General features: G+C 43.6%; 1 protein-coding gene across 1 annotated transcript; it reads left to right on the top strand.

Moving 5' to 3' along the window:
* The first annotated feature begins 1,832 nt into the window (after positions 1 to 1,832).
* On the top strand, positions 1,833 to 20,518 carry LOC110726658. The gene is made up of 8 exons (XM_021906127.1): positions 1,833 to 2,040; positions 2,140 to 2,518; positions 2,641 to 3,011; positions 3,110 to 3,750; positions 3,834 to 4,416; positions 4,521 to 4,691; positions 4,806 to 6,410; positions 20,355 to 20,518. Exons 1-8 carry the CDS (start codon positions 1,833 to 1,835, stop codon positions 20,516 to 20,518), a joined length of 4,122 nt encoding a protein of 1,373 aa, XP_021761819.1.
* Positions 20,519 to 20,701: the final 183 nt, after the last annotated feature.

The raw sequence follows: 20,701 nt of genomic DNA, 5'->3' as shown, positions 1-20,701 counted from the left end.
ATGGTGCAGCTGTGAAGATCAGTGAAGAGTGTTCCTTAGTAAGGGAGAAGTATTTGCTTTTGAAAGGTCATATTGAGTGCTTGGAAAGAAGTCCTAGCCAACCTGAATCTGCTAATTGTTTGGTGAACGCTGAATGTGTCACACCAACTGCTGAAGCAAACCAGATTCCAGCTCTAGCTCTTCCACCGACTCTTTCAAATAAGCGCAAGACTGCTTTGAATGAGCTGTCTAAGAGTGGTGTGGAGGTGCAGACTTCTGAACGCCTTGTTACTGATGTGGAAGCTTTAAAGACCATCTACAAATGTGCTAGGATTGATTAGGTGGTTGATTAGTTATGTTTTGTTAGGCTAGCTGCCTTTTGGATTTAGGTGTTTAAGGGCATTTATATAGCTTTTATGGTTGTGTTTATGCTGTACTAGCTCCATTAGCGAGCTTTTGTTTATTAGTTATTAGGGTATCATGGACATGGTATCCTTTTTGCTGTAATGAAACCGTTGTTATGAATGTATTGCCTAATATGGCTTCTTTTGATGAATGGAATTATTAATGGTTTGATGTTTAGTGTTTCATACACCTTTTAATGTTTTGTTTTTCCTTTTTCTCACTAAAGAGGATGCTTTGTTTATTGGTTTCCCTTTTTTTTGGGGGGGGGGGGGGGGGGTGGGGGTTCTGGTTTTACAGCTTTGGCAGATTGCATCGACAGTTGCTATTTGGAGAGTTTACTACAGTCCAGCTTTTAGAGATTGATCTAAGACTGTGAGAATGGATATTCTTTTAATTTAAAACATTTACATTTACATATGTTCTATGCAGCTGGTTTTTGCAGATTTTGCGATGTCGAATGATTGTTATTTGTTGTATAATAGATTCTTGAAATGGCATAGCTCGCTTATCTCGGAAATCCTGTAGCAGAATAAATAAGGTCACACAGAGGGTGTCACAATCATCATGTGCTAGGTATATATATTTAGCAGAGTTGCATTGCTTAGGATAAGCATCATTGTGTTTAGGGGGTGGAGGAAAAAAAATTGACTATGGCTTTGCACGCAGCCCGTCTTTACTGGACAATCAGTGTGTTGCTATGCAGCCTCGACAAAGTCGAACATCAAAACGGCAGAAATGTATGCAACAGCTGCCTACATCGCAGCCAATTAGGTATACGATATTGCTTGTTTAAGTGCATTTATATTGCCTTGCTAGAATGCACGTGTATGTGCTTTATTTTGGCCAGTGGCCTGGTTGGTCACATGTTGTGTTGGACGTGCCTGTAAAAAACGAGCTTAGAATTTGGCAGTATTTGCTTACTTTAGTTAAAAGATATGAAGGCTGTGGGAAGTAAAACACACAGTACACTTTTCCTTAAACCACTTTTACTGGTTTTCTCTTATAAATCAGCTTTAACTTTATAAAGTTTGCCTTTGAATTAATTTTTCAACAGAAATAGTTTCGTATTTAAATTTAGGGAAATTATGGAACACAGCAACCCTACTACTTGACTGAAACCACTTGACTGAAACCCCCTAAGGTTTTAACTTTGTATACATAACTTTGTATGTTCTTGATATATGGATAGCTAATTCAATGGCTCTTACTTAGAAACTTGCTACTAAGGTATCTTTTCAGTCCTATGGTTTTCTATTCCTTTTGTGCATACTGTGATTGCTTAAGATAACCATCATTGTGTTTAGGGGAAGGGGAAAAAATAACGATTGCTCTGCATGCAGCCCGTATTTATTGGACAATCAGTGTGTTGCTATGCAGTCTTTATTGGACTGCATTTATATTTCCTTTTGCTAGAATGCACGTGCATCTGTTTTGTTTTGGGCAGTGGCATGATTGGTTTTACAGTTGTGATTCTTGATGTGTACAGTGTGCTGCACATAGAGTATCTTTTGCTTACGAATAGCTACAATGTTTGGCACTATTGTTCGGCTGGTTTGTTTGGATGGCAAAATAACATAGCCTATGTTTTGCGCAGTGAAGTGCGCAAAACAGCACGTGCTCTTTCCAAAAATGCTTCTAAGCACTGTCCTACAGAAGGTAAAAAGATAGAGTAATAATAAATATTGTATGCTTGCTTATCATTGTTATTAGTAATATTCTTATATGTTTGTTTGGTTATATCTGTGTTCGATTTAGATGTTCTTGTTGCTGCTATAGGCCGACAATTACCGACAGAGCCTTTCATACTTTCAGAGCCTTTCTACTGTGATAAATGTGGTGCGAAAAAGTTTATGTTTGAATCCTTGCATTTTTGTTGTAGAAATGGGGACATAGAAATAGCTGCACCTGAGTATCCTTCTGAACTTGTTTACTTGTTCACTTCAAAGGACGAAGTCGCTGTGCATTTCAAGAAATATGCTAGACTGTACAATAATTTATTCGCATACAGTTCTCTTGGGGGTCACTATTATGCAAGTACTTACAAAGGGATTTATGTGTTCAAATTGCATGGCCAAATGTATCATTTTGTGCCACACTTATTGGCTAATGATAATAGTCCGAAATATCTAAAGTTGTACTTCTCGATGGGCAGCGTGAAGCGCAAAATAGGTTGGATTGTTTCCCTGTAATAAGAGAGGATGTGGTTAGTATCCTTATGCATATATCCCAGCAAAATATGTTCTTCTGATCTTTAAGGGACAGAGTTATTCATGCGGATACAACAATTGTTCTTAGTAAAAACCCAGTACTTGATCAGCGTGTTTATAATGCTCCATCTGTTGATGATGTCGCTGTAATTTGGCCAGAAAATGCTTCATCTAGCCAAACCTTGGGCCCTCATATATTAGTAACTGGACAATCTGATGAGTCTCATAGAATCTATCATAATTATGGTTGCTATGATCCTCTTCAATATCCTCTGTTGTTTCCTCGAGGAGAATGTGGCTGGACTCAGGGTCTTAAAAAGAATTCTCATCCGAATAGGAGAGCGGCAGACTCGCTTCCTGATCCTATAATGTCTTGCGCCGTTCATACTGCTGCAGAATTAATAGCTGAGGAAGAAACACGTAACTATCTTTGCCTTTATATGTTTGCTTATGCTTTTAAATTCTAAGCTTCGATATTGCTTTTGTTAATTACTTATTGTGTGGTATTTTTTATACAGGTGCAAAGAGGCATAACACTAGAGCAGACAAGTTTATTTCTGCCAGAGAATACTATGCGTATAAGTTACAGATTAGGCCAAATAACATGCTTTTACGAGCAGGGCGATGCTTTCAGCAATATATAGTCGATATGTATGTCAAGATTGAAAATACAAGGCTTGATTACTTTCGCAACAACCAGGAATCAATAAGGGTTGATCTGTATAAAGGTATTTTGGATTCACTTGATTCCGGTGAAACTCTTGGTTATAATGTTGGTCGTAGAGTTATCTTACCTCCGACTTATATTGGTGGGCCTCGGGATATGAAGAAACGGTACCTAAATGCTATGGCTTTAGTGCACCGCTTTGGTAAACCCGATCTTTTTGTTACTATTACCTGTAACGCTAATTGGCCTGAAATAAAAAATGAGCTTGCTACTGGTGAGACAGCACAAGACAGACCGGATTTAGTTGCTAGAATTTTCAGAGCCAAAGTGCTTGCACTAAAGAAAGAAATCATGGAGAAAAAAGTATTTGGAGAAGTTGCTGCAATGGTTTATGTAATCGAGTTTCAAAAAAGAGGTTTGCCTCACGCTCACTTCTTAATTATTCTCAAGCCTAAATACAAGTTGAAGTCTCCAGATGACTATGATCGTTTTGTTTGTGCTGAAATACCTCATTCGACTAATCTTACCTTGAGAAGAATTGTGCTTGCACATATGATGCATGGTCCTTGCGGTAGTGTCCATGTATGCGCAAGGATGGCCTTAAGCTAAGCTGTAAGAATAAGTACCCTAAACAGTTTTGCAGTGAAACAACTAATACTAAAGATGGTTATCCTGTCTATCGGAGAAGAGAAACTGGAGAAAGGGTAACCATAAGAAGTGCACAGCTAGACAACCAATGGGTTATTCCTTACAATCCCTATCTTTCTTTGTTGTTTGATTGCCATTTGAACGTTGAAGTATGTTCGACAATCAAGGCAGTTAAGTATTTATACAAGTATATATATAAAGGGCGTGATAGAATTTCATACAATGTTGTGCCTTCTACTGCTGAGTCTGTAGATGAAATTGACCAATATCAATCAGGGAGATGGGTATCTCCTTGTGAAGCTGCATGGAGAATATTCAGTTTTGATCTGTTCGAAATGTATCATGCGGTTCTACCCTTGCAAGTTCATTTACCTAATATGCAAACTGTTCACATTCACCCTCATGAAAGGCTGCGTTCTGTTGTTTCAGACTCTAAGCGGTCAAGAACTCAGCTAACTGAATTCTTTGCAATGAATGCTACTTCTGAATATGGACTAGGATATTTGTATGGTGAATTTTGTGAGCATTACACATGGCATAAAGGTGAAAAAAATGGAAACAAAGGGTCCAAAACAGAATTTCAGTGGGGAGATTAGCATTTGTGTTCCCTGCAGAAGGAGAACGATTCTATCTTAGATTGCTGTTGTTAAATGTGAAAAGTCCTAAGTCCTTTGAAGCTTTGCGTACTGTCAATGGTTGTCTTTACCCGACTTTTCAGGAAGCTGCTCTAAAGCTTGGCCTTGTAGAAGATGATGACGCAGCTAATTCAACAATGGCAGAGGCCTGTGAGACTCATATGCCTGCTGCCTTACGCCGTCTCTTTGCAACGGTGTTGTTGTTTTGTTAGCCAAGTGATCCTGTGGCTTTATGGAATACGTATTATTCTTTTCTTGCGGAAGACTTTTCTCACAAGTTTCCAAATCAGCCATTGAAAATACAACAACTTACTGTCAGAGCAGTAGAACAGCACCTTGAGGCCATGGGAAAATCTCTTGCGTCCTTTGGTTTGGAGGAATTAAATTCCCAGTTTAGTGATGAGTTCAGACGTACAAAAGACATTTTAGATGCTCTTGATGCGCCAATACCAGAAGAATGCTTAAGCTGCCGTTCAAAATTGAACCTTGCGCAGAATGCTGCTTTTGAAAGCATAATGGAACATGTTATGCAGCAAAAGAGTGGAGCTTTCTTTATTGATGGTCCTGGAGGTACAGGGAAAACTTTTCTGTACAATGCGTTGTATGCACAGATACGGCAAATGAACAAGATTGTTTTACCTAGAGCTACATTGGGAATTGCCGCAGCAAATATTCCTTCGGGCAGAACTGCTCACTCACGATTCAAGATCCAAATTAATGATGAAGGTTCTTTAGCATGCGATGTTCCAAAACAAGGTAGTTTAGAAGCATTGTTAAAGGAGACTACCCTGATAATATGGGATGAGGCTTCAATGGCTAAAAAGAAAAATCTAGAGTCTTTAGACCTTCTACTACAAGATATCTGTGGGAATAAGCTGTTGTTTGGAGGAAAAGTTGTTGTTTTTGGAGGTGATTTTAGACAAGTTTTTCCAGTAGTTCCTCGGAAAACTATGAAGGAAGCAGTTGAAGCAAGCATTGTGACTTCGTATCTGTGGCCTAAGTTCATCAAATTTAGATTGACGGAAAACATTAGGGCAAGAGAAGATCCATTATATTCTGCTTTTCTACTTGCTTTAGGTAATGGTGAATTGCAACAATCAGAAAATGCCTTTATCGAGCTACCAGAACAGACTGCACAGTGCGATAACAATTCCACAGAAATAGTAGGAGTTGTTACAGAAGCAACATTTCCAGAAGTTGTTAATGGGAAGTTTGATTGTGAAGTTTTTGCTCAGAAGGCAATTTTAACGCCTATGAATGACGATGTGGATTCAATAAACACCTTCATGATTGAGCAATTCCCTGGACAGGCTGTAACGTATAAGAGCTTTGATGCAATTCTAAATGATACATGTAGTATATATCCTACTGAATTCATTAACAAGCTATGCCCCGGTGGAATGAGTCCTCACGAGCTTGTTTTAAAGGAAAACTGCCTTGTTATACTGTTAAGAAATTTGCTGCCATCTTCAGGTTTATGCAATGGTACCAGGCTAATCTGCAAGAATTTTTTCCCAAATGTAATTCACTATGTTATAGCCGTTGGCCACTACAAAGGGGAAAAGGTGTTCATACACAGAATCAACTTAAGGCCTTCTAGCTCTGTTAATTACCCGTTTATGTTTGAAAGGAAACAGTTCCCTATTAAACTAAGCTTCGCTATGACAATTAACAAGTCTCAAGGGCAAACTCTAAACCAAGTATCCATTTATATTCCACAGCCGTGCTTTTCCCATGGGCAACTTTATGTCGCATTATCGCGGGCCAAGAAATCCAAAGATGTTCGTGTTTTCACAAAAAATGCTGGAAACCAGTGTTCTGCAAATGCTGTTAAGAATGTCGTTTCTTATGCCCTTTTACGTCTAGCAGGTATTATAGAAGATGATGCAGGGCAGTATGCATAATATGTTACCTTACTCAAGGCAAATGCAAATGGATTAGAGCTTCTGTGAAACTTCTATGAGTGGACCTTTATAGGTACGCTACAGTTATATTGTTTTGATTTTGAAAAGTATGACCCACATTGGATTTATTACATTCTTTTTGACAATTAGCTTTCCAAATTTCCATATCAAAGACCTATTAATAGCTTTAACCTTCTGAGTTATGCATTCTAAGTACTTTGTGTTTCGGGTGAAAACAATGGGACCTTGTCGAAGGTCCGATGAAGTGGAGAAGACTGGATTCGGTCCAAGTGATGTTGGGCCGAAGGTTTCCTGCACAGTAAACACACGTAAACTAGCCTCGGGGGTGTTGCCGAGGAAGGCCCCTCCGATGCTAAAGTCAGTACAGTGTGAAGAAAGAGAACACTATGCAAGAGAATTAATTGCTTGAGGCTTTGCTTGAATAAATGTACAAATGTAATATTGATGGCTTTTATACCTTTGCATATATGGAGAAGTTGGGCCTTAGCCCAATTGGCTTGCCTTGAGGACTTATCTTTGAATTTAGCACAATTGGAGAGATGAACCTTGACCTTGGGCTTTTAATTGGATCATTTAATGCCTAGGCCCAATTGGACTAAATTGGACCCAAACAACTTGCCCCCCAGACCCGATTTGGAAGGATGACGGGTCGGATTTGATTTAATCAGAAAAGGAGGGAAGTGAATGATTTAATTAATCCAAAAATTTGAATTTAAACCGTAATTAAACCGTAATTAATGAGATAACAACAGTTAAGGCGGATAATTGTGGAAGTTGGACGGATAATGGGCAGTTTAATCGCAAGGTCGTGTGTTTAATGGTTACTTAGTGGGGTATTTAAGAGAAATTGAAACGCGGACTCCCCGTATTCCCATTTCTGGAGATATAATTAGAGGCGCGTCATCTCTCCTCACTTATTCCCCGCATCAAAACTTCGCAAATTCCCCGAGCATTAAGCTTAGAAACTGAGACTCGCCACTACCAATTCGTAAATCGGCAACTTTCGCTTCAGATTAAGGTAAATTCCTTTGGTTTTAGTTTATTTTTCTTCGAATTTGAACTCCTTCCCCTTTTTTCGACTTTTTTCTTCGAAATTATCAATGGCGAGAGGAGTTAGGGGTAGAGCCCGTGCTCCAAGAAGAGCAAGGCCAATTCCCGATCCCCGGAACAGGATTGGGACCTGGAATGGACAAAGAGCAGAGTCTGACCCTGCTGAAGGGATTAGGGCGACTCCAATTTCTTCGGCTCCTCCTCAGAGAACGGAGGGGCCGAGCGCTTCTGGGCGGGACGATGAAGTTCCCGCTGTCCTTTGGGATATCCTTCCCGGGTTTTTAGAGTGGGAGGATGCCGAAGTAGCTTCGGCCATGATAAAGAACCGCCCCTACTCATGGTGGGTGGAGAATGCCGAACAGTATCGGTTTGCCAAACAAATTGAGTTGCATTACGGCATCCTTGAAGCTGATGGGTATTGGTGCCGAATGCCCGTGGCATCAGATAGAATCCATCGTCCACCCCCGGGGTATGTGGGGGTGTACACAAGACAACTTCAGTATGGGCTGAGGTTCCCTTTGGACATATTCGTCCGAGACTTGCTGATCCATTACAATATTTCCCTATGTCAGCTAACTCCTATTAGCATCCGAAGGGTGATGACATACTTATGGGTCTGCAAGTTCTTCAGGTATGTGCCGAACCTGCACTGCTTCAAAAAGCTTCATCGGCTAGTGCCAAATATTCAAAGTGGGCACGGAAGTCATGGTTCTGGGTGGTACCGGATTGAGTCTCGGCCCCAGTACCTAACCATGTGGCCGAACGACTCTTCAGACAAGGACTGGAGAGGTCAATGGATTTGGGTTAGGGCACCCACGGACCCGGGCCACCCTTGCGTCTTCAGCGCTCCCCGGTACCTTGCTGAGCCTGATCCCGACATGGGAAGTTTAGGTCCCCCCGCAGATAACGGCCTAGATCCGAACCTTAATCAACAGAATATCTTTGGCAAGCTGCCGAACCGGGGGGGCAGCGGCCGAATGCAGCATATCCCGGAGACTTGGCTCCCCGATACGCATTATGTTTTCCAAGAGAACATGCTAGCAGCTGTCGGCCTCAGCCGAAAGTTTAAGGATGGTAAGCTTCTTCGGCTGGGGCCGAGGCCTTTTAATTATCTCTTTTTCTCCTCTTTCACTTCGCTTTTTTATGATGTGCCAACCTAACTGAACTGACCTTTACCCTTTTCTTTTTAGAGCGGGACGAGACCAACGTCGGCATTAACTACGCTCGTCTTGGCGTCAACCGAGAACGAGTTCTAACTGATCGGGCCCCCTCTATCACTGAACCGAGGCATAGAGAAGTTCATCTAGACTCTTCCCACTTCCAAATTGAGGCTGTTGCTCTGTATCAGAGGCAGAAGCCTTGGTGGAAGAAGAGAGATCCCTGGTTTCAGCTGCTGGACGAAGAAGATGAAGCTGCCCGTACGGCCGAAGAGGTTGCACGGGTTATTGAAGCTTGTGAAGGAGGAGAAGGGTCCTCCAGGGCTACTGAAGAAGAAGCTGCAGCTAGGGCAGCTGAAGAAGACGAGGCTTTGCTGAAGACCTCGGTGAGCTTTCAGACTTAATTTTGTCTGTTTCTGTTTGTTGTTTTGTTGTTTTTGTTTTTTTTTTTTTACTCACATTCTTCCTCCCCCCTGTCTTTTACAGTCTGAAAAGAGTAATAGACACAAAGAAGGGAAAGCCCCTGTTCGTCCCAAAGACCAGATACAAGAAGAGTCCTCAGACACAGACATGGACGAGCAGCCGCTTCAGAAAAGGCGCCGAAGAATGGCCATCATCGGCCCCCATGACTTTCAGCGGAGTCCGATGACCATCGGCGTCGAAATAAGGGAACCCGAGGAAGGCAATGGATCGCCGAGGGTTCCCCGGCCACCACCTGAATCACCTCCAAAGACCCCTCCGCCACCTCCCGAGATGGAAGTGGATCAGAAAACTCCCGAACCTAAGGGAGGGGTCCAAGAAGAAGTTCAAGAGAGTGCTGCTGAGCACAAGAATGAGGATGCCGTGATGCCCAGTGCTGAGGGTTTCACGGCAGACATTGCAAGAGAGGTTGAGGCCTTCGTCCTCACCCATGAAGAAGAAGAAGTCATAATAATTGACTCTTCTGAGAAGAAGGAGGATGCTGAGCCATCCAAAGTTAAAGAAGCTCCATCTTCATCCTTTCCTTCCTTCCAGACTCTGCAATCTGGAGAAATGGGTTTCTCGGCCCCCCGAATTCCAATCCCAGATTACATCTGGGACCTCATGTGGGGTCAGAACCGAGAAGGTGCTGCAGCCTACTTCGGCGATTTTGCTGGCATGTCCGAAGTAGATAGGGCAAGAATCTGGTCGCTGAAGGCCACTGCTGGGATGGGCGAATCCAGCAGATCAGTTCCTGACCCAGCCAGGTCTAACCAACTGCTGATGATGCAGGTGATTTTCCTTGCCTTTATCTCCTTTAAAATTCAGCTCTTCAATTATCATTATTATTATTATTTTTTATTTTAACTTGTGCTCCTGTTTTCAGTTCGTGCACAATCAGACTCTCATTGTAGAGCTGATAGATACCCTACAAGATAGGGTGGACGCTGCCGAGTACGACAAAAAGGTAGCCGAAGAGGAGTTAAAGCTTGCTAAGCTGAAGCAAGCAGCAGCTGAAGAGAAGCAGCAGAAGGGTGAAGAATATGAGAAAAAAACTGCTGAAGCCCTCAAAACCTTCTGCGATGCTATGGAGAAGGAAGTTTTTCCCCCAATGATGGAAGGGGAAAAATTCCTCCAAGAGCACATGGGAGTGGACATCTCCAAATTCAAGGCTACCATTGAGAGCCGAATCCAGGAAGGAGCTGCTGCACAAGCTGAAGTGCAACAACAGCTAGAAGCTGCTGAAGAGATGCTCCAAGCCAGGGATGTCCAACTCTCAGAGGCTGCTGCTGCTGCTGAAGCTCAGAGAGCTAAGCTCCAAGAAGCTGAGGATCAGCTGATGGCCAAAAAGGAAGAAGTGGCCCAGGCTCAGACAGAGGCTTCCCAAGTTCAGCAGGAGCTGAATGAGCTGAAAGGTTCCTCCTCCAAGCTCGTCGATGAGCTGAAGAAATCCAAGGAAGACTTGGAGGAGACAAAGAAGAAGTTGGTTGATGCTGAGGCTCTACTCAAAGTCCGTGTCTATACCCAGGAAGAATATGAAATGGGTTTCAAAAACGGGTTCAGAGTGTGCCGAAGAGTCTGCCTTCATGCTGAGCCGAAGTTGGACTGGTCCAAATGTGCTGAATGGGTCCAGGATCCCAAAGACCCTCATATGAAGTATGCAACTCCAGTCGAAGCTGAAATCCTTAAGGCTGAGGAAGCCGAAGAAGAAGCTGAGAGAATGGAGTTGGAGGCTGAATAGAGGGAAAGGGAGGCTCGGCAGAGTGCAAAGCCTGCTTCTTCTGCTGCTGGGGCTGAGACCACCATGGGGCCCAACAATGCTGACCAGTCTGATCCTCGGGCTGAAGCATAGGAACTCGGGTAGTCGTCTTCAGAATCTTGCGGTTCATCATGCGCTCAACTTTAGACTTGCCGCTTTCTGAATTTTTGCCTTGTTTGTTTTTTGCTTCATCTTGCCTTGTCGTACAAAACAGTTTATTTTTTTGCTTCTGTACGTATTTCGGCAGCTGTTATTTTCCGCTTGTGGGCGGCTGCCGATATAGTTTTTTAACTTATTTGAACTTGTAGCTCAATTTCTGAGCATGAATTATTAATTTGATGTTCTTTTCTTCAGCTGCTTTGTTTTTGAATGCTTTACTGTTTCTTCAATTCTGCTGAACATAAACTTGCACTGGTAGTGCTTCTTGCCCCCCCCCAGAAATTGAAGTATGGCTTCAGCTGAATAAACAATTTCTTTATTTCTTAAAAATGGTTATTCGAAACACAGGGCAAACTGAAGGCAATGCTTCGGATAATGGCTTTATGGGATACAAGGCTCAGTTAAGGCAATATCCCAGAATTGTCCATGGACTCATGCCTTTGGAGAACAAATCTTACTGAAGCTTGACTTCAGCTGAAAGACTAGAGTTCTTTAAAAAGACGAGTTTGTCAGCAATTTGAAACCCAGTTACCCGAAGGCGAAGGTTTCAGACGAGGCTGAATAAACAATTTCCAACAGTTGCTGTTATCCTTGATTTTCTGTCTATCATTGAAAAATGGATATCCGAAACACAGGGCCAACTGAAAGCAATGTTTCGGATAATGGCTTTCTGGGATACAAGGCTCAGTTAAGGCAATATCCCAGAATTGTCCATGGACTCATGTCTTTGGAGAACAAGTCTTACTAAAGTTTGACTTCAGCTGAAAGACCAGTGTTCTTTAAAAAGACGAGTTTTGTCAGCAATCTGAAACCCAGTTACCCGAAGGCGAAGGTTTCAGACGAGGCTGAATAAAAAACCCTTAAAGAGTAGATAGAACCAAGAAAACTTTGAAAGGATAAAAAGTTGCAAATATTTATATAAATGGCGGCTCCAAGGCCTTTCATTAGTTCAAAATGTACTTACAAAGATTGTTCTGCCCCGAAGGGTTTACACATGATATTTTTTCAGTACATCAGCGTTCCAGTGATTTTTCAACTCAGTTCCATCCAACTGCCGAAGTCGGTATGTCCCTGGCTGAAGCTCATCACAGATTTCATAAGGCCCTTCCCATGCAGCTGAGAGTTTCCCATGGATTCGGCCTTTCTGAACTGCAGCAGCATTCCGAAGGACAAGGTCTCCAATTTTAAGAGGCCTTGCATGGACCCTTCGGTTATAAAATTTGCTGATTCTCTGCTTATAAGCAGCCATTCTGTCTCGGGCTGAGTCTCTTACTTCGTCGAGGAAATCGAGAGATTCCCTCATCAGTCGCTCATTCTCAGCCGAGAAGTGGTGCACTCGTAGGCTCTCAGAGCCAATTTCCACTGGAAGAACGGCTTCGGCACCATACACCAGTTCAAAAGGTGAATAGCCCGTTGCCTCTTTTTCAGTTGTCCGAAGGGACCAAAGGGTTCCAGAGAGCTCCTCCAGCCACTTGGACTTTTGATCTTCCACCCTCTTTTTGAGGGCATTTAGGATCTGTTTATTTGCAGCTTCGGCTTGTCCGTTACTTTGCGGGTTGGCATACCGCTGAATATGCCAGTTTGATGCCGAACTGATCTGTATACCGCTTCAGTGTTAAGTTATCAAATTGCCTCCCATGATCGAAGACAAATACTCTCGGGATGCCAAAACGAGTGATGATATTCTGCCAGATAAATTTTCTGACAGTTTGCTCTGTAATGTTCGAGGCTGCTTCGGCCTCGATCCATTTACTGAAGTAGTCAACACCAACTATCAGCCATTTTTTCTGGTACACAGCCTCTGGAAATGGTCCTAGTATATCCAGTCCCCATTGGGCAAACGGGAGTGGATTAAGGATCGGCTGAAGATCCCTTGCTGGCTGGTGGATAACTGGAGCGTATTTTTGACATTTTTTGCATTTCCGGACCAGCTCCTTAGCATCTGCGATCATGGTGGGCCAGTAATATCCAACCCTCAATGCCTTGTGGGCTAAGGTCCTTCCCCCAATGTGGTTCCCACAAATGCCGAGGTGAATCTCCCGTAGGATATAATTTGCATCTGTTGGTCCCACGCATTTCAGCAATGGGGCTGAGAAGGACTTTTTTAGAAGTTCCCCCCTGAAGACAATGAACCTTGAGCTGGTTCTCTTCATCTTGGAGGCCAAAGCTTTATCTTCGGGAGTTTCTCCCCGAAGTTTGAAAGCTAGGATGGGGTCCATCCAACTAGGCTCTGGGTCAGCGCAGCACACTTCAGGTGCTTCGTCGACACTTCTCTCTCGACGCACTTCTACATATACAGATCTGTTCAGCTCGGTAAGAGTTGAACTGGCAAGTTTGGAGAGTGCATCGGCTTGAGTATTCTGACCCCTTGGGATCAGCTGAACCTCAAAAGTTTTCAGCTTTGCAATGACTGATTTGGTCTTGGCAAGATAAGCTATCATGGAGGGCTCTTTGGCCTCGTAGCTGCCGCTAATCTGATATGCAACTAGCTAAGAGTCTGTTTTCAGGCAGACATGATCGGCTTCCAGGGAGATGCACAATTCTAGGCCGGCGACTGCTGCCTCATATTCGCCTTCGTTGTTCGAGGCCTTAAAAGAAAATTTTAGTGCATACTCGAAGGATTTGCCTTCGGGAGAAGTTATCACTACTCCTGCCCCCGAACCGTTTTCGGTGGAAGATCCATCCGTAAACACGGTCCAGACTTTCTTTTCATTGTCTAGCGCTTCTTGGTATGAGCATTCGGCCAAGAAATCCGCTAGAGCTTGAGCCTTAATGGCAGCCCTCGGACGGTAGCTGATGCTGAATTCGGTGAGCTCAAAAGCCCACTTGGCTAGCCTACCAGATTTTTCAACCTTGCCGAGAACTTTTTCCAACGGCTGATCAGTTAAGACCACTATCTGATGTCCATCAAAATAGGGCCTCAGCTTCCGAGCAGCTACTACTACCGCGAAAGCGACTTTCTCGAGTAGAGGGTAGCGAGTCTCGGCATCCGTCAGTGTATGACTGACAAAGTAGATCGGTTGCTGACTTTTGCTTTCTTCCTTCAGCAGTACTGCACTGATGGTGGCTGGGCTAACGGCCACATACAGGTACAAAGTTTCTCCTTCTGCTGGGCTAGCCAGCGTTGGGAGTTGAGCCAGATGCTCCCGAAGCTGTTTAAAGGCGTCTTTTTGCTCTTCCTCCCAAACGAGCTCTTTTGTTTTCGGGAGTTTCAGGGCTTTGAAGAAAGGTAACCCCTTATCCGAAGCTCTGGAAATGAACCTCGAGAGGGCTTCCATTCTTCCGGTGAGCCGCTGAACATCCCGCTTTGTTTTCGGCTAAGGAAGGTCGAGCGCTGCTTTGACTTTGGAGGGATTGGCATCAATCCCCCTCTTGCTGACTATGAACCCAAGGAATTTCCCTGACTTCACGCCGAAGACACACTTCTTCGGATTCAGCTTCATTTGATGCTTTCTTAAGGTGGCGAAAGTTTCAGCCAGGTCCTTAACATGGTCCTTAGATTTTTTGCTTTTGACGATCGAATCGTCGACATAGACTTCCATGTTTCGGCCCTTTTGATCGGCAAATACTTGATCCACCAGCCTTTGATAGGTTGCCCCCGCATTTTTCAATCCGAAGGGCATCATTTTGTAATTGTACACCCCAGCATTCGTGACGAATGTCGTCTTTGCTCGATCGTCGAGGTGCATGAAGATCTGATGATACCCCGAGAATACGTCCATGAAACTAAGCAAGGCATGGCCACTTGTCGAATTGACTAGCTGATCGATCCTCGGCAAGGGATAGAAATCCTTCGGACAAGCCTTATTTAGGTCCGTGAAGTCAACGCACATCCTCCAGGTACCATTGGCCTTCTGAACCATCACCACATTTGCCAGCCATTCTGGATATTGGCAAGGCTCGATGAAGCCTGCCTCCAGCAATTTTTTGACCTCGGCTGCGATGTCTCGGTTCTTATTAGCGGAGTCAACATTAAGCTTATGGGAGATGAGGTCTGGACTTATCCCGGGCATATCAGCTGCCGAGAAAGAAAACACATCTCTGTTGTCCCGAAGGAGCTGAATAAGTTCACAACGGGTGTTCGGATCAAGGTCCATCCCGATTGTTACACATTTCTCAACGTCTCCTTCGGCCAACTCAACTGTTTCAGTCTTTTGGTCCATGTCCATTGCTGATGGACTGGACTCTTCAGAATCTGGCCTGCTGCCTATGTCAGCAGGTGTCCCAGTCTTTTTGTTCTTCGGCTGGCTCTCTGAGTCTTGCTGTTCAGCTGAAGAGCTAGCCTTTTCCCTTTCAGGCCCTTTACCTCTGGGTACAGATCCTTGGGCCGAAGCACTTAGGCCTTTCGGCTTTTTTGTGCTTGGCTCTCTTTCTTTTTCTTTCTCCTCCTCATCCTTGTCGTCATCTGGGCGACTACTGGATGGCTTGAGGTAGTTGCACCTTCGGGCGTCCTTTTGGTTGCCCTGTATCCTTTCGGGGAAGCCAGCGTCTGAGACGTAAATCATCAGCTGATGATAAGTTGAGACGACCCCTTGGATCTCATGAATTATGGGTCTCCCCAAAATCACGTTGTACACTGAAGGAGCGTCAATGACCAAAAATTCAATCATGACGTTCCTGGCTGCCTCATCGCAGCCGATGGTGATAGGAAGTGTCACCTTCCCATCTGGATAAGTTGAAGCCCCGTTGAACCCGGATACCGGGTAGGGTACCGGCGTAAGGTGCTTGGGCTTCAGCTTGATTTGATTGTAGGCCTTTCGGAACAGAATGTTTGCTCCGCTGCCACCGTCAACAAGGACCTTACTGACGTCGTGGTTGGCCACCGTGGCGATGATCACCAACGGATCCTCGTGAGGGAACGTTACCCCCCGGCAGTCGGCGGCTGTGAACGTCGTGTTCGGCACCGGAGATTGGGGAGACTGAATGTCAGCGTTGTTCACCTGGTGAGTCAAAGCCCAAAGGTGTCGCTTGTGCTCCCTCCGAGAGCATATTCCTCCCGAGATAACATTGATCGGAGAAAATTTCCCCTCTGGCTTTTTACTGTTCTTCCGGGGGAAGTCGATGTCTTGCCGAGAGTCCTTTGCTGACTTCTCAGACTCTTTTTTCTCGCGGTGATCCGCGATGTATTTTTTCAAGTATCCCTTCCGGACCATGTCCTCTATCTGGTCCTTCAGTTGGATACACTCCTCAGTGTTGTGTCCCGGAGATTCGTGGAACTCGCACCACTGATTTTTATTTTTTCGCTGATACCACTCTGGGAGTGGTCTCGGCTTTCGGTAACTCTGCTCCTCCTTCGTCACGCTGTAAATTTTGGCGCGTGGAAGAGAGAGCGGAGTGTAGGACTCGTATCTGCCTGTGTATGAGGCAGATTTTTCCTTCTTTGGGTCGCTGGCCGAAGATTGCTCCGAGGCCTTTGACTTTCCCTTTGCCTTATGGCCTTGGCCTTCAGACAAGGGTATTTGTTTTTGTTTCCCTCCCCCGAATTGAGGTTGGGTTTTCGCCTTGTTCCATTCTTCGGCTCGGATGAACTTATTCGAGGCATTCAGAGCTTCCTCCAAGGTCTGCGGGGTATGCATGACCATGAAGTCTAGGAATTTCCCGGGCTGAAGGCCATTCTGCATTGCAAAAACGGCTAGCCCCTGGTCCAGCTGAGAGACGCTGGATGACTCGTTACTGAAACGGGTCAGATAGTCTCGGAGGCTTTCGGTTTCCCCCTGTTGCAGACTCATGAGTTCTGCAGTAGTCTTCTCTCGGCGGTTTGCTGTGGAAAACTTGCTCCTAAATTTGGAGGACAGATCATCCCACCCTGCTATGGAGCCTTGCTTTACTCCCTTGGAGATCCACGCTTGCGCGACCCCCTTGAGAGTGGTTGGGAAATATTTGCACCAAGTCGCTTCGGATCTGGGGCAAAGATGCATATGAGTCTCATACGAGGCCACGTGGTCCTTCGGATCCGAGGTCCCGTCATATGTGATGTGCGACGGTACTTTAACCGTGGGCACGTGCTCTTCCAGTATCCATTGCTCGAATGCGAACTGGCGGGTAGCATAACGGCCTTGCCCTTGTTCCTGGCCGAAGGGACCGCGCTCCGCCCTCTTAGAGAGGTAGGAGTGGTTTTCGTCCCTGGCTGGGAAGTCTGGGCCTCGGCCGCAGGGAACGAGAGGCGACTGTGCACGCTCGGTTCCTTGCCGCCGAGTCGGTCGAGGACGCTTCGGCGAATAGTCTCAGGTTGTTCTCGCTAAGTAGATTCTGGGAGAGAAGCTGAGCTGCTGCTCTTATGCGTTTCTGGTCGGGAGGTTGAGGATCCTTTGAAAAATTGAGGGTTCTTTTTCCTCTCTTTTTCAGTTTTCCAGGTATCCTCTTCCCACTCTTCCAGTTCCCGGAAGGAAGGAAGCTTCCCACCATCATGGTCTAGCTTCCTCCGTTGATGCCGGGTATGCGGAGGAGTTCGATCACGAGGTGGTGGCATATTTTGTGCCCTCATTGCCTCCATGAGCACTGCCAGCGCTCTTGCCACCTCCTTCGAGCTGGGCCCCGTCAAAGGGGTCCTCGGCCGAGTATGGGAATGAGAGCGCACAGTCGATGGTTGGCTTTGGGGCACTGAATGTGTCCTATGATCGGACTCACCCCTGCTAGACCGAGAGTGACTCGGCCTATGATGAGAGTTATGAATTACGGGAGAAAGGGAATCCTCCCTGTATGATCCTCCCCCCGAGCTGGCACCCTTGGGAGAGTTCCGGTCCGGCGAGGGTGATGGTGTAGGGGTTTTAGGCTTTTCGCCTGCTACTTGACGGAGGCCTTTGCTCTTGCGGTTCTTAGCCATTGCTACTAAGATAATTGCAAGATGATCTTGGTTAGAAATTTGGCTTAAAGATTTTTGAAAGTCTTCCCCACAGACGGCGCCAAATTGTTTCGGGTGAAAACAATAGGACCTTGTCGAAGGTCCGATGAAGTGGAGAAGACTGGATTCGGTCCAAGTGATGTTGGGCCGAAGGTTTCCTGCACAGTAAACACACGTAAACTAGCCTCGGGGGTGTTGTCGAGGAAGGCCCCTCCGATGCTAAAGTCAGTACAGTGTGAAGAAAGAGAACACTATGCAAGAGAATTAATTGCTTGAGGCTTTGCTTGAATAAATGTACAAATGTAATATTGATGGCTTTTATACCTTTGCATATATGGAGAAGTTGGGCCTTAGCCCAATTGGCTTGCCTTGATGACTTATCTTTGACTTTAGCACAATTGGAGAGATGAACCTTGACCTTGGGCTTTTAATTGGATCATTTAATGCCTAGGCCCAATTGGACTAAATTGGATCCAAACACTTTGAATTATATCTATCCTTCAATGCTGAATGTAAGACTAACTGATTTTCACTATGTGTACAGCACCATGAGTCTCAAATTGATAATATCTATAGGTGCAAAGCAACCTCTGAATTCATGAGAAATGCCATTTCCTGAAATAATCAAGGATAGTAAGTGGATTCTTGACTCGTAATTTAAGTCTAATACATGCACATTTAATTTATTTTTTTCTATTACAATACTTTATTGCAGGTACTCAGCTTTCATATGTAGACGACGGCATGGTAGTTCCTCGGGTTGATATAACCCAAAAGTATTTAATCTAGGGATCATGAGAATTTAGGTGATCAAAGCATGGGCTTTGCAGAATATATGCCTGAATTATCTGATGAATCAAGAAAAAGATAAAGGGAAAAAAAAAGCGCACACACAAAAGAATTGTATTATTTTGTTTGCTGGTTCTGTTAGTTGCTTAGTAGCGTATTCACTGCTCGTCTTTTACACTATTGATGCTGTTTGGGTTATGATTTATGCCTTAGCTTACTGTAGGCACGAAATATTTATATAAGTGCCACATCGGATATTATATGGGTCAAAAGTCAATTTGTTGACTTGATGGTTTGACTATTTATTTAAAATTAATTATTTTGGGTGAAATATATTAAAATAGCCCATTTTATTTAATTAAATTATAAAACCCAATATATAAGCTAGACCATCATAAATGGGTTATTGTCAAGCCCAATTTTTAATATATGTCAAACCCTAATCCTGAGAGTCCCTTACTCTATAAATAGAACTCTCTTTAGTTCATTTGGGGAAAAAAAAAAACCAAACAAGGGGAGGAGGAAAAATTCAGAGGAAACCTAGAGAGGAAAATAAGTAGATACAAAATATAGAGAAAGCCTCTCTTAAATATTCAAAACCTCCATTTTAGAGAAAACATCTCAAAGCCTAGAAGAAGAACATCAAGCTTCAACACGAAGGAAAAAACGAATTCAAATCATCAAGGAAGTCAAAAGTCTACATCAACAACAAGTCAAAGGTCTACATCAACATAAGTCAAAGTTTTGCATCAAATCTTTGATCGAGAACAAGCCTTGACGGTCCTCGTTCAAGAATCAAGTCAATCTTTGTATTACGTCAAAGTCAAAGTGGAGATCGAATCAGAGGAGCAAATTAGAGATTGTACCCAATATTATCATATTAATAAAATTAACACTTTGTTTCATTTATTTTGAATCTATATTTCGCAGATTTAAAATTTGTGTTTACACTTACTGTTTTGTGTACGACCAGAATGCTATTTACTGCACCTTAGAATGTGCTTTCTGAATCAAATATGTAATTGGTTGTGTTATTTCTCTTCTTGATTCATCACACTAACCATATTGTGGATTCTTTGCATTATAATTAATTTGGTTTTAAGCCTATTTGGATTATCTTTCTACCTTTGCATTTGCCTGCTCATGTGCTCAATGACAGGAATAGTTACTCAAAGTTATACAGAACAGTGTGCCTAATATGTTGCCTTGTTGAAGACAGATGATAAATGGATGCACTCTGCTGTTAGTAGAGCTTTACAGGTACAGTAAAGTAAAATTTTTATATCTCAATGGATAAATACAGACATTGACTCTATCTTAAGTGCTTATCCTTTCAACCACCTCATTAATCTGTGCATCATATTGCAATGAATGTTTTCCAGAACCTGCATTATTGCCTGAAATAATCTTCAGCTTTGGGTGAGTGTACACTGCATAGCCCAATGAAGTTCGTTGGGTTTTTCTTTTCCCTTATCATTCACCTTATTACTTTCTATTTTATGTTGAAGCCTCACATTCTTTGATTGGTACTTTTGGGATGTGTAATCTGCAACTAATATGAAATGGAGGAGCTGATTTGGTTTTAGTGTTTTCGGATGCTTAATTATAGGCTATATGATCTGAGTAATTTGTTTTTGTTTTAATGGTTGATTGATTGGTACTTTTGTTAAGCAGAAATGGGTGAGGAGGCTACTAAAGTTGCTGTACCGAAGTTGGTTTTCAAAAAGCAGAAGAGGGAGGAAGAATGGGCTTGGCCAGGAAATGTTCAGAAGAAGAAGAGAGTTGAAATCAGGAAGCTGATCACTAACTACAGCAGTAAATTTGATCACATTAAATAATTACACAGAATTCAGCAAGTAAGTGCATCAGGAATAATAATTTAATTAAGATGATTTATTTGCCGAAAGTATGTTGAATTGTTGATCCCACTAGCAACAAGCATACATTCTTTCATGATTCAAACCTTATATTCATAACTTCTTTGTATTAAAAGGAGCAATTAAATCATAAAAATGTCTTAA

This window comes from Chenopodium quinoa, unplaced genomic scaffold (genome assembly GCF_001683475.1).
Source record: "Chenopodium quinoa cultivar QQ74 unplaced genomic scaffold, ASM168347v1, whole genome shotgun sequence".
Lineage (NCBI taxonomy): Eukaryota > Viridiplantae > Streptophyta > Magnoliopsida > Caryophyllales > Amaranthaceae > Chenopodium > Chenopodium quinoa.
This window is presented reverse-complemented; position numbering and strand designations above follow the sequence as displayed.